General features: G+C 34.8%; 1 protein-coding gene across 4 annotated transcripts in view; it reads left to right on the forward strand.

Moving 5' to 3' along the window:
* Window positions 1-16,702, forward strand: part of PHTF2 (putative homeodomain transcription factor 2) — a 142,920-nt gene that overhangs the window by 84,631 nt on the left and 41,587 nt on the right. For 3 of the 4 annotated variants that reach the window (XM_024738099.1, XM_024738101.1, XM_024738100.1), the window contains 5 exons: window positions 3,140-3,358; window positions 12,028-12,156; window positions 13,629-13,901; window positions 14,133-14,264; window positions 16,479-16,565. In XM_024738099.1, the coding sequence (XP_024593867.1) occupies window positions 3,140-3,358; window positions 12,028-12,156; window positions 13,629-13,901; window positions 14,133-14,264; window positions 16,479-16,565 (840 nt within the window). The remainder of the gene's footprint in view (window positions 1-3,139; window positions 3,359-12,027; window positions 12,157-13,628; window positions 13,902-14,132; window positions 14,265-16,478; window positions 16,566-16,702) is intronic. The other variant, XM_024738102.1, reaches the window with a different exon arrangement.

Here is a 16,702-nt window from a genome sequence, read left to right on the forward strand (position 1 = left end):
TTTCTTTTAGGGTGAGGCACAAAGAAATCATTTGGGGAAGCACTTTGTGCAGGGGTAAGACTGGTGGGCCTCACTTTAAGAGTACTGGTCAGGGACCCAGCCATTTGTTGTAAGCCTCCCAGATGTCAGAATCTATAGATATACTTTTTAGGGGCATTTACTTTTTCAGGAAGAATCATCCAATCTTCTGGTGGCATGGGGGTGGTAGATATTATACCACGCTGTCATGGTGTTTGGCACCAAGGGGGTTGGGGATGAGGTAGTGATCTTGCCATTCAGTGTGTTGGACTTTCACCTAACCCTCCTCCCTCTTACCCCTCAACCCCCAAGCCCTATCCCCACCCTGGTTTCTTGCCTTTTTCTACTATCTACTATATCTGATTGGCTTCTTCCAGTCTCTTGTTGGGAAGATGGTGGTAGAATTACATGGTTATCTGAGATACAGGCGGTGTCCTGGGGAACCGGTAGCTCTGTTGAAGCATTTGTCCTGTTTCCTAGCTCTGTCTTGCTTTGTTTAACTCTGCAGGTATCTTTAATTTTTATTCCCTATTGTGGATTAGCTTTTCATCTGATGAAGGCAGCATTTGATGGAAAGCATAGTGAAGAAACCATGGGCATGGAGTCAGACTACTTAAGTGACTTTGGAAAAATTATTTAACTTACCTGAGTCTCAGTTTCTGCCTCTGTACAGTGGGGAGGGAGGGAGACTGGCCTCATCAGATTGTTAAGTTTAAATAAGATTATGCATAATTGCCATACACAAAGCATTTATGTTATAAATGCTTATTCCCTTCATCTATTTCAGTTCAAATAAATAAACTTTCTTAATATGACTATATCCTCAGTTTTAGCTATCTGTCTAAAGATTTGAAATAAGCAGAACGAATTGTATTAAATGAGCAGTAGCGCATTTCCTATTTTTTGGCTTAATTCAGTAATTTGTAGTGAAATTTAAAGTGGCCACTAACTACCTAAATACTGCAGATAAAATTCTGTTTCAAATGTAAGCAATTATAGGCAATAATTTTTAGATTTTACATTTGTAAAATGGCCCACTTATTAATCAGTATTTGACAAAATACATTTATAATGAATTATAGATATTTCTTTATCCCTGAAATCACCCGTTAGTTTCACTTAAACAGTCATCAGGCCTTTAATCCTATTACTTATTTCTGTATCTGATTAACAAGTCTGCATCAGAAATTAGTTATAGATAATAAGCTAGTTTTATCAAAAATTTTGGATTAGCAATTACTTAATACAGTCTGTGTCTTTCTATCTAATGAAAACTGTTGTGATGAAAACTGCTTATGCTTCAAATATTCTGGTTGCATTAGTGAATCAGAAGTATTTTTAGAGTGCTTTTCACGAAAGAAAGCTGACTAATTTTTACCCTTTTCTCTTTCTGTATTTTTTTTCTTTCTTTTTTCATTTTCCTGCTCAACTCTTTCGGAAAATTTTTACGTCTCCCTCAAACAACCCTCCTCCCACAAGTACTCTGTCAGTACACTAAATATATATTTAGTATCCCATTCTAATATCAATAAATTATCAATAATATATCTCATTCATTTAAGACATTTTGTTACCTGTGCTAATGATGGCAAAAAAAAGTAGTTTGGCTTCTGTCTTTCATAGACTTATAGTGTATTTGAGAGTTTTGATTTATTTGAGAATATGAAATACATGAACATCTAACACAGACAGTATTACAGATGCCAGACAACAATGCAAAATTTATCATCAGATGAATATAAATGCTAATAACTCGCTTTAGGGACAAAGTAATTGTTCTAAATAGAGAGTACCTTTAAAGTAACATTTGTCGAGCGCCTTTGTACTAGGTGTGTATTAAAAGCTACAGTGCTCATTTAATTTTTAATATCTATTTAAGGTAGGTAGTTTTATTCCCCATTGGTAGATGGCTAAACTAAGACTCAGAAACAAGGTAAGACAGCTGGAAAGGGGTAGAGATGGTCTTTTCCTGACACTTTTTGTTAAGTAGGCTTTAAAGGAGAGTAGGATTACAGTAAGAGGTAGGAACATGATCAGAGGCTAGAGTGGCAAAGAGCAAGCTGTGTTTAGAGGCTAAGACATAGCCCAGTGTCACTGGAGGAGAAGTGGAGAACAGGATCCGAAGTAGCACGTTTGAAGACAAGGCTCAGTGAAGGAATGTGAACTTTATGCAGGAGAACAGTGGGAAGCCACAGAAAGATTTTTGTCTGAGGAATGAAAAAATAGCTTCACTGTGGGAAGGTTAATCTGGAGAGAGGGCAAGGCCTTTCAGATAGGGGTCAGTCAGGAAGGTCTTAGAGCAAACAAGGTGTGAATGATGAAGTCTGACCTGTGGTGATAACATGGAAAATAGAGAGGGGTAAATATAAAACATTTTAAAGTAGAATTGACAAAATCTTAGTGACAGAGGATAGCTAAAAACAAATCCAAAAATTTCAGCATACTTGACTACATAAGGATGGTTATTACCGTTCTTTATTTAGGAAAGGTTATTTGGAATTAATTTAAATTAAAATGTAGTCAAAGGTATTTATTTTGTATGTTAAAAACTCTTAGGAAAAAGGTAAATTGATCAGAAATTATTTAACTTGTGCCTTTTAGTTTTTCACTTTTTTACAATAGATTAAGAAACATGAGTTGGCAGTTATCTTCCTGATATAGATTATTTGTTAATTTTATATCAATTTATTGAACTTCTGTTTGAAAAACAAAAACAGTAGATACATGAAATCTATTGTTGCTAAAAAAAAAAAAACTAAGAAAAGAACTCCATTAAACACATCAATTAAAGTGGGTTAACATTCACTGACTATGCAGTCCATATGGATTTAGGTTAGTCTCTGAATTCTGAACTTTGTATAAACTTTAAGAGAAAACAGGCACAACTTTTGCCTGCAAAATAACACTTGAGCTGAGATGTGAAGTCAAATTTTGATATGAAGAAATTTTGTTTCTCCTTAAAAAATATTATGTATTTTAATTCTTTGTTATTTATTTCACTGTCATTTGACAGTGTGTGTGTTGTTTTAGCAAAAAGTAGCGATATATATTTCTGATAGAATCCTTTGAGTTGGAAAGGGTACATAAATTGTATTAATGTCAAAGAATATCTTGATTTCAGGATGCCCCTAAATCGGGTACTAGTTGCAGCTCTCGCTGTTCAAGTTCCAGACAGGATTCTGAGAGCACAAGGCCAGAATCTGAAACAGAAGATGTATTATGGGAAGACTTGTTACATTGTGCAGAATGCCGATCATCTTGTACCAGTGAGACAGATGTGGAAAATCCTCAAATTAATCCATGTGTGAAAAAAGAATATAGAGACGACCCTTTTCATCAGGTTGGTTTACAGTGTTGGATTATGTGGGGCTATAAGTCCAGCTCCTTTGAATGTAAGTACAGATTTTACAGAGGTGAAGAAAAAACTTACAATTAAAATAATGTTCCTATATTATTTTTATTTTCATTGTGAGCTGCAGTCTGGCTTCACTGGAACATAGAATCTCAGTATTTGTATAATGATTGTGTCACTTGCAAACATATATTGCTGAGAAATTGTCAGTAAATAGAGTTTTGTAAGTCAAATTGTACTTTAGATGCATTAGTCCTTTTCTCACTCAGCATACCACACGGTCAGTTTCATCTATACCTGTGGCCTTAACTCCACCTATAAGATTATAATTCACAAATTCACATCTCATGAGTATCAGATTTGTATCTCCAAGTGCCTATAGTAATGGTATCCAACAGAAGTATAATGAGAGTTACATGTGTAATCTAAAATTTTCTGGTAGTCTCATTTAAAAACATTTAGAAAGGTGGAATTAATTTAAGTATGTTTTGTTTAACCCAATATATTCAAAATATCATCATTTCAGCATATAACTAGTATGAGAAATATTAATGAAATATGTTACATTTTTTAATACTTTCTTCAGTATCTGTTGTGAACACTTAACAGCACATCTCATTTGGACTAGCCACATTTCAAGTAATCACTAGCCACATGTGAGGAGGATACCATATTGGACAGCACAGGTCTATAGGATATCTTCATTTGAATGTCCCACCAGTACTTCACATTTACCAAATACTTCGTCTTCCTTCATAAATCTGTTTTTCTTATGAATGACATCTCCATCCACTCCCTTGCCAGTTCAGAAACCTGGGGGTTACTCTTCCTTACCTTCTTCTCACTCTTATCCAACTTCTCATCAAACCTTAATAATAAAACCAACAAGTAAACTCTTAGACAACTAGAGATGGAAGGAAACTTCCTTAATCTGATAAAAGGTAACTGTCAAAGAACCTTCTAAAAACCTGTCATACTTCATGATGAAATTTTAGGATCTTTTTTTTTTTTTTGCTGTACGCGGACCTCTCACTGCTGTGGCCTCTCCCGTTGCGGAGCACAGGCTCCGGATGCTCAGGCCCAGCAGCCATGGCTCACGGGCCCAGCCGCTCCGCGGCATGTGGGATCTTCCCGGACTGGGGCACGAACCCGCGTCCCCTGCATCAGCAGGCGGACTCTCAACCACTGCGCCACCAGGGAAGACCTAGGATCATTTTTATTAACGTCAGGAACAAGAAAGAGATACCCATTATCACTGCATTTTCTATCAAAATCCTACCAGCATGTATGTTTGTGTTTTAGTTGAACTTAGACTGATTTAAAGTCCACACTAAAGAGCAAAATGTCAAGAATAGCAAAAATAATTTTGAAGAACAGAGGACTTTTCTTACTGAGTATAAAAATTTACTTTAAGGGTGTAGTAATTAAGATGGTATGGTACAGCTGTACGCTATAGACTGAATATTATGTCCCCCCATAATTGATATGTCAAAGCCTAATCCCCAATGTGATAGTATTTGGAGATGGGGCCTTTGAGAAGTGATTAGATCATGAGGGTAGAGCCCTCATGAATAGGATTACTGCCCCTGTAAAAGGGGTGCCTTAGAGAGCTCCCTTTTGCCTTTCATCATGTGAGGTTACAACAAAAAGAGAGTAGTCTGTGAACCAGGAAGTGAGATCTCACCAGACACCAAATATGCCAGCACCTTGATCTTGGACTTCCCATCCTCCAGAACCACGAGAAACAGATTTCTGTTGTCTGTAAGCCATTTAGTCTGTGGTATTTTGTTATAGCAGGCCAGGCAGACTCAGTGTGTAAACAGATAGACCAATGGGACAGAATAGAAAACCCAGAAATAGTTACCTCTTTGTATGGATCCCTAATGTATGACATAAGTGACATTGCAAATCAGAAAAAGGATGGACTGTTCAGTATATGGTTGTGGGTCAAATAATTATCCAAAGACAAAAATTTATTCCAGATAGTTCCTAAGTGTAAAGAAATAAAACTTTAAAATATTTAGAAGAAATTATAGGAAAAAAATACTTGTTACTTTAGGTAAGAAAAGAATTTTTTTTCTAGCTCATTAAAGAAAGTTTATTTTAAAATATTTAATATTTCTTTATTAAAGGAGAACAGGCAGGATATAAGCTTTATAAACTTTCCGAAGAGAGAACATTGCTAGCATTACAAATGGAGAAATTATTGCCTTGTATGAGAACCAGGCCTTTAGCCTTTCACTTTACAGGTGTCTGCGTATGAAATATTTTTCTCACAAGATCATAATGCATAATGAGCTTTTGAAAATTAAAATTGTAGGTGAATTTTTCTTGGTGCTTCATTACTGTATTAGTTAGGGAGGAGGTTCATGGTTAATTCTCAGGACAGGTTTACCCAAGGCATACCTTGTATTGTAAGTAGGGTTTTGCGATGCCCCTCAAATTACACTACATGGAATGTCAGCTTGGGCTACCCTGTCCTTTGTAGGTAAGCTTTCTTCTCAGATTATCAGGTACTAGGGTAAAAGTACCAATGGAGGCTTTTGGATTAAGGCTTTTGTCTTTTCATCCCAAGCTTCATCCAGCGTCGGGAGGGGCTCACGTGTGAATATGGACATCCTAGGGTCCAACACCCAACTTCCTTCCACATCATTCCAAACCAAATTCCTTGGCCACTCCTCTGGCCCAGATATATACGCACTGGTGGGGTCCCTCTCCAGGCCTAGGAAGGCAGCTTGGGACCAGTAGGATAGGGAATTCTACGTCCCATGGATCCAGAAGGGTATGGGTTCCAGATATGCATATCCCCAACTCTGCAAACTCCTTACTTCACAGGGAGGGGCACTGCTGGAGCAGAGCCAGAAAGGGGGCCTCTGAAGTGCAGAGCCCAGAAGAGGGAACCTGGCTCCCTCCATCTGGGCTAGTGCTAATTAGATTTAGGAAAACTTGACTTAAACTCCCAAAGCCCAAAGCTTGCTGCATAACATCTGTTATTTTCTCCGGGTTTGTGTATTCATGGTCCCCTCCTCTGGCTAATCTCCAGGCAAGTACTACTTCTGTTTCACCTCACACCAACCCAAATTTGAAATGCTACTACTTGACACATTTTTAGGAAAAAATATTCTCATATCAAACATCTTATTTTTAGTCAGTTCTACTGAAGACTCGGTGTTGAACAGTTCTGTCTTTATCTCTGCTTACTCCTTCCAAGGAACAAAATGAATTCTATTCTTATCATCAGAAAAAGGGTTGTGAGAGAGTATGTGTAATGAGATTGTAACACATGTGTGTCTATACACAAACATGTAACTAAAGTTCAATAGAAGAGAAACACATGGGGTTTAGCTGAGGCACATTAATGGCAGAATAATTGACTGAAAGTCTACAAGGCACAGAGGGTCCCCAGGGCTGCTGATTCCTCTGTCCTAGGTCCTAGTTAAAGTTTCCCTTGGACACCACAAAATGTTTCTGATGAAAAACACCATCATCCAATCACTACCTTTATTTGAGCTAGCTGTAATTTCCATTCCTTGCAAAAAGTACTGGTTTGTTTTTCACTATTTTAAGAAAAGAATTTTTTAATGCTCTTATTCAAAGCTGATGTTAATATAAATCTGCACAACTACTTCGGAGAGCACTTTGTTACTTTATAATAAAATTGAAGGTCTACATACTATAAGACTCTTCTCACTCCAAGGATACTTTAGAAGATGGGCACAAGGAGACATATTTAAAAATGTTCATTGCATTGTATGTGATAGTGAAAGATGGAAAATAATGCAATAGCCAACAATAGTAGAATTAATAAATCATGGCATATGGTAAAACAATATACAGCAGTGAAATTGAATGAACTCAGTTACATATATCAAAAAGAATAAATCTTGTGAATATAACTTTGAATAAAAAAGCAAGTTTCAGAATTATACGTACAATATACCATTTATAATGAAGTTTTAAAAGATGCAAGGTTATATATTGTTTATGAATAAAAGCATATGCAGTAAGCATATAAAAACATGCAAGGGAATAATGAACACCAAATTTGGGATAATAGATCTGGGGAATTAAAAAGGGAATGAGAGCAGGGAAGGGTACAAAGTAAGTTTCAATTTTGTCTGTAATTTTTGTAAATTAAAATACCCGGAGCAAATGGGGGTAAAATAAATATAAAACCAAGTATTATTATTCTCGATCTGATTGAAATGTTTCTCTTAAAAATATATCCATTCATTTTGGCTTCAGCTTCAGGAAAACTGTCAGCGGAAAGAAGCTTTGCTACAGAGGGCTGAGGGGTGAAAATGAGGAATGAGGTTTAAGAAGCATGGCCCTGACAGGTTGGAGAAACTGAAGGAATGTTTTGGTCCCCACCTCCTAAATGTGAAGATGTGAGATACTTGAGCACTTATGTGCATAGGAGGAAAAACAGGGAAGAATTGAAGAGGTACAGAAGTTGTTGAATGATTAGGGTTCTGGAGGGGAGGCATGATTAGGAAGCTTAGCCTCCTGCAGGACGAGGAACACGTCCTCTGCTGAAATAGGAGGAGGAAGAGTGCACGAAGCAGGTAAGACCACAAGGGAGTTACTGCCTGATGATCTCTGTTCTTTGATGTGCAGGAGGCCAGGTGGTCTATTAACAGTAAAGAAGTGAGATGAATAAGGGGCTTGTGGATGGTGGTGAAGGCTTGACATTTTCATTTGTGGGAAATGGAGATGATGGGGAGAGAGTTTGTGTTTGCTTGTGTTCAAGCCAAGTAACACATTAAAAAGAGTCACACTGCCACGTGGTTGAAGGTCCAGTTGGAATCTGAAACTATGAATTTGTAGTTGCCTGTTCTACATAGTTGTATGCTATTCTCTGGAATATAGTTGGAATAACTATAATAGTAGCAAACATTTAATAAGCATTTATTATATATCTTCCACTGTGCAAAGTAATCTAGATGCATTGTCTCATACAATCCACATGACCTATAACAATGTAGGTTATTTTTTGTTTCGTAGATGAGAAAATGGAGGCTCAGAATTAAATAATGCACCCAAAGTCATACAGTGTAGGTGCTAAATAGTTGCTATTCAAGGGACAGGAGAGAGGATGATATGCTGGTTGAAATAATGGATATGGTAAAAATCTAGACATGTTAGATTGAGAAGGAAATGAAACCAAGAAGGGACTGATAGGTTGAAGAATAGGTATGTTCAGGGAAGAGTGTGTTTTGAATTGAAGGTTTGAGAGACCTGGTAAGATGAGAGGCTGTGGCTGGAGACTCATTTCAGATGTAGAGCAATTTGTGGTGACAGGGTCCAGGGTGTGGCCATGGGAATAGCCAAAGCTCCCTGGAATTTAAGAAGTGAAAAAAACAATGAACAATGCATGAGAAAAGGGTGTTGGATGAGTCATCTGTGTATTCATCTAAGTCACAGAGGATAATAACTGGAATTGAGGTTTAGGAAAACGCCTGTGAGCCATTTTCCCAGCAATCCCATAAGTGGCACAGAGGCAGGGACCATGTGTTGTTTTGCTCATTGTTGTATCACACAGTGCCTGGTACATAGTAGGTGTTTAATATTAGTTGAGTGAATGAATGAAACAAAATAAAAAATTTCAAAACATGCCAATTAGGCCTTTCTTAAATGATTAAAAATTTTGTTTTAATGAATGCTCTACAGAATTGGTCCTAAATCTGTCACACTACTCTGCTTCTTTTTTTGGTAAAATAAACATTTTTTAATGTTCTACTCTGCATATTAATTATAGTATTCTAGGTTTACTTTGGTTTTGCTTTTGGGTTATATACTTGATTATACACACATTTTGTATTCTCAGGCTCCTAAAAAATAAGCTCATGTTTTCAGTTTTAGCTGAAATTAGCTCCCTTTAATGAAAAGCTGCCTGCTTTTTTTCTTGTTTGACTAAGGTCTGTATTAGGTTTGGAGGACCCTTTTCTGCCTACCATGAAGACTGAAAAATTTCTCCTCATGTGCAGAAGCACTGAGTATTTGAATCAGTGTGTTCTAGTCAGTATGTCACCAAATTTGTAGTTTTGTTTTATTTTCTTGGTGAATAGTTACTGAAACATTTCTAAAAGAGAAAATTTTTCTCCTGTAGTCACGGCTGAGTATATAATAAAATATAAAGCCACATTCAAGTGAAATTAATTCTTCAGTGGGTAAAGCCATATTTTAATGGCTATAGTTACCACAGGTGGAAACTTCAGGAAAGCAATTGTCATGGTGAATTTATCTGAAATAAAACATGCTGCCATTTAAAGTGTTAAGGTTTCCAGGCAGTTGTGAATGAACAGGGAGCAAAGCAGTTGAGATTTTGATGAGGATAAAGAGCAACCATTGCAAGAGTTCCAAATTTTAGTTTGAAAAACGTAACTAAGAAGAATCTATATCATAAAATTATAAAAGGGAATGATTTGCTCTGATGTTTTCTTTGAAACTTTTTAAAAAAGTCTCATGTACTGAAGGCAGTACATATTTGTACAATATTTTTAAAAAATTTTTAACATCTTTATTGGAGTATAATTGCTTTACAATGGTGTGTTAGTTTCTGCTGCATAACAAAGTGAATCAGCTGTACTTATACATACATCCCCATTTCCCCTATTTTTGAGTATACTTCACACCCACACGCCCCTGTATCTTTGTTTTAAAATTCTCCAGTTTCTAGTTGCTCTCTACTCTCTTGCCTTTTGCCTTTCTGGAAATAGGAAAATGCTATCAAATGCTAGTTAGAAGGTACCGGTGCAAAATGAGTACTTTTGGAAGTAGAGTGAAGAACTTTTTGATTTCCTATTTCTGTCTCTAGATGTACATTCTCGGTATTGTATGTCTTGCTTCATGTAATTCACTGTTACAGACTGAGAATTAAAAGAAAAAAAAAAAGCCTGTATATTGGTGTTTTAATCTGTTATCTCTGTAGCTTAACACTCTTTCCATTCAGCTTTTCATACTTGTTCTTAGCTTTTTAGTTCCATTATGTTTCATAATTATTAAAGTTCCAGGGAAATTTTGATACATATTTTGGTGCAAATTATTTTTATCCCAAACTAGAGTATTTTGTTTGGGGAAAAATTATAAAATGTAATTTGAGGAATTAAGTGGATAGTTAATAACTAGTATCTCATAGATCCTAAGGCTCTCCAGTAGTGAAATATATACTGTGAAGGTTAATGTATATTAAAATACTATATCTTTGGAACAGATAAATTTTTACAGAAAACCTCTTGATAGCCAAATAACTAAATGTAAAAGAGCTTTGCCAGTAGCATAACTACTGGCATTATGGTTTGCCTATATAATTGTTCATAAAGAAAATTAATGTACGAGGTCAAAATAATTCCCATGTCTATTTTCTTACATATTATTGTATTATTATTTTATACCTTTAACTGAAATAAGTCAATGCAACTTTACTTCCCCTAGAGGAAAATATCTTCCTTAAGTTTACAGAAGCATATCTTTACCATATTTCAATCACGTTTTTGTCCTCAAAGAATATTCTGAAGTAGATTCTTCTGTTCATTGTTAGAAGTTATTTCAATGAAATATGTTATAAAAATAACTTAGAAATAATGTAATGTAATAAAACAAATTTATCAAATTTATCCCATTCTGGGGCTAATCTTTTAGTGTTATTTCTATCAATATCTGATAATGTAAATATTAGTATTTTATTAATTTTGTTGCCATCTTTAACCCCCAACTATCCTATTTTGAAGTTTTATTCTTTTAATTATAGATCTGAAACAAACAAAAAACCCCAACTTTAAGTATCTGATTTTTTTGCATTAAAGCTTTCAGTTTTTCTTTTTACCTTTTTCTGTTCCTTGAAACTTTGAGAGATACGTTATTCTAGTTGGGAGAGTCCTTCTATCTCTAGGTGCTTCAGTTCACAATATTTGCTCCAAGGGGGAAAAAAGTTAAATTGATCCTTTGGAGAATTGCTAGATTAAAAAATCAGAAAAGTAACTAAATCAAATATTAAGAGTAAGTTTGTATCTCTTTCTGAATGAGATTGTATCACTGTTTAGTCCTTCAAAGAGGTTCATACCTCAGCTATCATTCTTTTGTATTGAATGATCATAAGTTGGACATTCAGTAGTATGAACAATTAGTAATATGAATTTAATGTGCATTTGTCTTTGAACACTTGTATATTAAGAGTTATGTAGACAGATTGACGACTAAGTGCTTTTGCTGACAAATTTTAGAGTATTTTTGAACAGTAGGTTGCCTAATAGGTGTTACAGAAAGTTCCTAACTTATGCATTTTTATAAACATAATTTCTTACGCCATCTGTTCAGTGTATATGCTAACTGATTTTTTTGTGGTACGCGGGCCTCTCACTGTTGTGGCCTCTCCCGTTGCGGAGCATAGGCACATGAACCCGTGTCCCCTGCATCGGCAGGCGGACTCTCAACCACTGCGCCACCAGGGAAGCCCTAAGATAGAATTTTAGTGTCATTGAAATTGTACACAATATAGCTTTGTACAGATACATATATTCTATAAATGTAAGTGCATTCACCAATTTCTATTTTTTAGTGTAGATAAAATTGGGTGTGTATACAGATATATACACACATATATATCTTAATTATGAAATGCAGTTAATATATTCACCAATTTCTTTTTTTTTTTATAGAGTCATTTGCCCTGGCTCCATAGTTCCCACCCGGGATTAGAAAAAATAAGCGCTATCGTATGGGAAGGCAATGACTGCAAGAAAGCAGACATGTCTGTACTTGAAATCAGTGGAATGATAATGAACAGAGTGAGTTTTTAAATTTTATTTATTTAGACAGTGATTATTAATATATTAAATGATTACTGAAATACTGTATAATCTACTCACCTCATTTCTTCAACCTGAAAAAGTTAATTTGTATTTAAACAGTGATTTCAACAGTGATTTGTTACCAAATCACTCTCACCTTTTAATGTTTCATATTCTGATTAAGAAGAGATGATACAGTCTAAAATTTTCTACTTTTATGGTTTTTTTTTGCTTTCAATGGGTCAAATTTAGGAGCTGCTAGATATATACAAGTGTTGATGGAAACTTATTTTCCTGTATCATTTATCATGGTTCATTTATTTATTACTACCCAAAACATTAAAAAAAAAATCAAACTGGAAAATTTGTATTGATGCTTGCCAACTTAAATATATAGAAGTAATGCAACTAGTAAAAATCTTGAGTTATTTGAAGATGTAGAGTATAAATACTATGGATTTTAATTTCAGTTTCTATTATTATTTCTCTTATTAGATCATTACTACTTTTTAAATTTTACTTGATTCCTCTGGACAACTAAGCATGATTTAAGTTGCAATTTTAAATTTCTTGTGTATTGTTAACTAGAACTTTTGTGCACACGTTATGTGGGACAGGAATTAAAATAACTGGTTTCAGAAATTGATCTACTTCACGTCCTATTACATATCTCAGTGTGAGCTATGAAAAGCTATTGACAAGGAGTCCCTAAAGACTTGGATCTAGGTGATATTCTGTACCTTAAGTATCTGGGAATTTTTACATACTCTGTAATATCATGATAAAAAGGTAGCTAGATGATATTTAAGATCCCTCCCAGTCCTACCAATTTTATATTTTCCCATTATTTAATTTCCAACTTCCTTTTTTTATAATTCCCCCGCCCTTTTTCCCCCCTCTTATTTAATTTTTACCCCTCTAGCATAGTCTCTCTTCTGAAATGGTTTCAGAAAAAAATATATATGTGTGTATGTATATAAAAGATAATGGTTTTAGAGTTTAAGGAGATATCCATTTGTATATTGAACTCTTTGAAGTAAAACACAAATTATAAATTTATCGAGTAAGTATATAATTCTAGATTTTTTTCTGTAACTGAATTTAAGTGTATATGAGATCTCCTCATTCTTTTCAATATTGCAGTGTTTGTAAGTATTTCTAACTTTTTAATGAGATAAATAGAATTTTTTTTCAAGATCCCGGTTAAGACCGGGTTAGTAAATCCTTTTGCATCTACTTAGTGAGTTAGAGATCTAATAATGAAGTGTTTTTAAAAACTGAAAAAATAATGACTTACAGACTTTGAGTAAATTTAAATTTCATTTTTCATGTATTAAAACTAATATATTTTAACAAAATTATTTCATATTGCTATAAGTAAAATAATGCTTCATTAGGAATTTATTTTACTGTAGATAAAATTTGTGTAAGTTTTTTTTTTTTTTCTTTTTTCCTCTCTCTCTATAAAGGTAAACAGCCATATACCAGGAATAGGATACCAGATTTTTGGAAACGCAATCTCTCTAATCCTGGGTTTAACTCCATTTGTTTTCCGACTCTCTCAAGCTACAGACTTGGATCAACTCACAGCACATTCTGCTTCAGAACTTTATGTGATTGCATTTGGTTCTAATGAAGATGTCATAGTTCTTTCTATGGTTATAATAAGTTTTGTGGTTCGTGTGTCTCTTGTGTGGATTTTCTTTTTTTTGCTCTGTGTAGCAGAAAGAACTTATAAACAGGTGGGTATAATATAGACTTCTGAATAGAGAATATTTCATCCTTTTCATAATATTCAAGGTATTCCTGAAGTATTTTAGAATTTCATTAAATCATTTTGAGCTGCTAATTATTTTCCTATTTTGTTTTTGTAATACGTAACCAAATAAAATCTTAATAATCCTTATTTTGTTGATTTTTGTTTTTATATGGTAATCTACTTGAAAATTAACTTTTATTTTAATCTTTTTTAGCGATTACTTTTTGCAAAACTCTTTGGACATTTAACATCGGCAAGGAGGGCTCGAAAATCTGAGGTTCCCCATTTCCGATTGAAGAAAGTACAGAATATAAAAATGTGGCTCTCTCTCCGGTCCTATCTTAAGGTAGAATGGTAGTGATAAAAGTACTCTTAACGTGCTGGCTCCCTCTCATAGTTCCAGTTTCTTTGTCATTATGTATGTATGTTTAGATTTATAGTCAGATTTGTACTCATATGGTGCTATATGGCCACACTTAGTGTTCATTTTGATCCATATGCAGAAATTCAAAATAAATGTTAAACTGGTTCTTTACAGTAAAACATCTGAAGTCTGAAAGGCTTAAATGCATTTTAGGTAGATGATTCAAGATCAGATTGTCCTAAATTTATCTTTGTTCATAAATCTTACCAACTTCTACTCATTCAAAAGCTAGATTAAAGATTTTGTTTCTACCTAGAATTATTATCACAAGCCAGCAGAGGGAGCCCACTGCTTAAAAAAACGAATAAAAAAAAAAAATCTGTCAGTGAGTCGCTGAAGTGGCCTATTACTATTTGGAAATTTTAGCTTGCAATTCTAAGCCGTCCTTTTCATGCCATTCTTTTTCCTTAATCTTTTAAAATAACTTTCCTAATTATGGAATTAAGATATAAAAACTCAGGAGGGAAATGGGAAACATCTGAATTAGTTTTAGGAAAACACTTCTTCTGAGGATTATTTGTTGCATTAGCAGTGAATTTCATTATGTATGGAGTAATCATGTCTTAATAAAATTGACCTAAAGGCCAACTATCCTCTAACATACTTAGGTCTTTAATGCTTTTCATTTTGAAGTAACAAGGAAAGAAGTAGAAAAAATATGCACTATCTACACTTCTATTTAAAAAATTCATTATTCTGTTTATTTATTTAGCTTGTTAAATTCAGCTAAGTTAGTCTCCACTGGGAGATGCTACAGATTGGTGTAGATTATTTTTTCCTCACTGTGACACTTCTGGAAGGATAGATATGATCTTTGTTCCCTGTCTTAGTGAGAAGCCACCTAAAATTTCCCCTCATTATCAACCCTAAGTAGGTATTGTATTCTTTTGTGCATTGATTATTTTATTCAATAAACATTTATTTAACGTTAACCATGTTCCATTCACTATTGATGAGATAAAAATCTCTACCCTTAGGAGCTTACACTTCAGTGAGGGAAATATGTAACTCCAGACCTAGGAATTATCCTCAGTACTGACTTCCTCTCTTGCATTTCCAACATTCAGTTTATCACCATTTCCCACCCTTTCTGCTTCCAAAATATATCTTTTTTTTTTTTTTTTTTTTTTTTTCCCATTTCCACCACCCTAATTGCAGCCACCCATCATCTTCTGCATTGGACTACTGCAGCTGCCTTTTAACTGGCCTCACAGCATTCCTATTTTCTCCTTCTAATATTTTCTTCAGTTTGCTACCAGAGATGTCTTAAAAATGTATATTTGAACATATTCTTAAGCTTTCTGAAGGTTCTCCATTGATCTTAGGATGAACAACAAGATCTTAGCAGGGCTTATAATGCCCTTGATGACCTAGCTCCTGTGGATAGCCTGTCCCTCTTGTCTCGTTTTGAAACACTTTCTTCCCTGCGTTCCAGCCATACTACACTGCTTCAGTTCTTTGAATGCACTATGATCTTTTCTGTTTTATACTCTTGGACATGCCCTTCCTTCTACCAACAACACTGCCATGTGCCATCATGCTCCTGCACCTTAGTTTGGTGTAAATATCACTTCCTTGGAGAGAGCTTCCCAGGCCTACATAATCTTTTTGGGAGTTAGGAGTATGGGCCTGGGAAGATCTCCCTAAGGAAGTGATATTTACACCAAACTCCCTACCAATTTTCTCAAAGCATTCTATACCTTTCCTTCGTAGCACTCCTCACAACTTATGTATTCATCTGTGACTATGAGCTTGATGTCTGACTCCCAACAAGTTCCTGTGATGATAGAGTCCATGTCTGTTTTGTTCCCTGCTGTGTTCCCAGCTCCTAGCACTGTGCCTCATTCTGAGCAGATGCTCAAAAAAACATGTTGAATAAATGATTAGTGTTTGACAAAATGGAATATTTGGAAGTTAACCTAAGAATTCTAGGCTGTATATTCACCATTTTCACTGTGTTGCAAATCCTCAGGAAATAGTAACACTATAATTAGAATTCATCTCACAAATTAGGTATATTCTCAGTGCTGTAAGCTATGATCAACGTGCAGTGGTGGATCAATACCTAAATTGAAAGCATGGAATTAGCTGCTAATTAGTAAATATATTTAAAAGTGTTTTCCGTTTTTTCCCCAGCGTCGAGGTCCTCAGCGATCAGTTGATGTCATAGTTTCATCTGCTTTCTTGTTAACTATCTCAGTTGTATTTATCTGTTGTGCCCAGGTGAGTTAACTTGTTCTGTAGAAATTAGATAATCAGATCTATAAATATTCAACTTTCTAATAATAAACGATCAAAGTAATAAGTAATTTGACATTGACTTTTTACAGGTTTTTTTCTGTAGAATAAATAAATGCATG

Source organism: Neophocaena asiaeorientalis, unplaced genomic scaffold (genome assembly GCF_003031525.2).
Source record: "Neophocaena asiaeorientalis asiaeorientalis breed wild unplaced genomic scaffold, Neophocaena_asiaeorientalis_V1.1 scaffold170, whole genome shotgun sequence".
In the NCBI taxonomy this organism is placed as follows: Eukaryota; Metazoa; Chordata; class Mammalia; order Artiodactyla; family Phocoenidae; genus Neophocaena; species Neophocaena asiaeorientalis.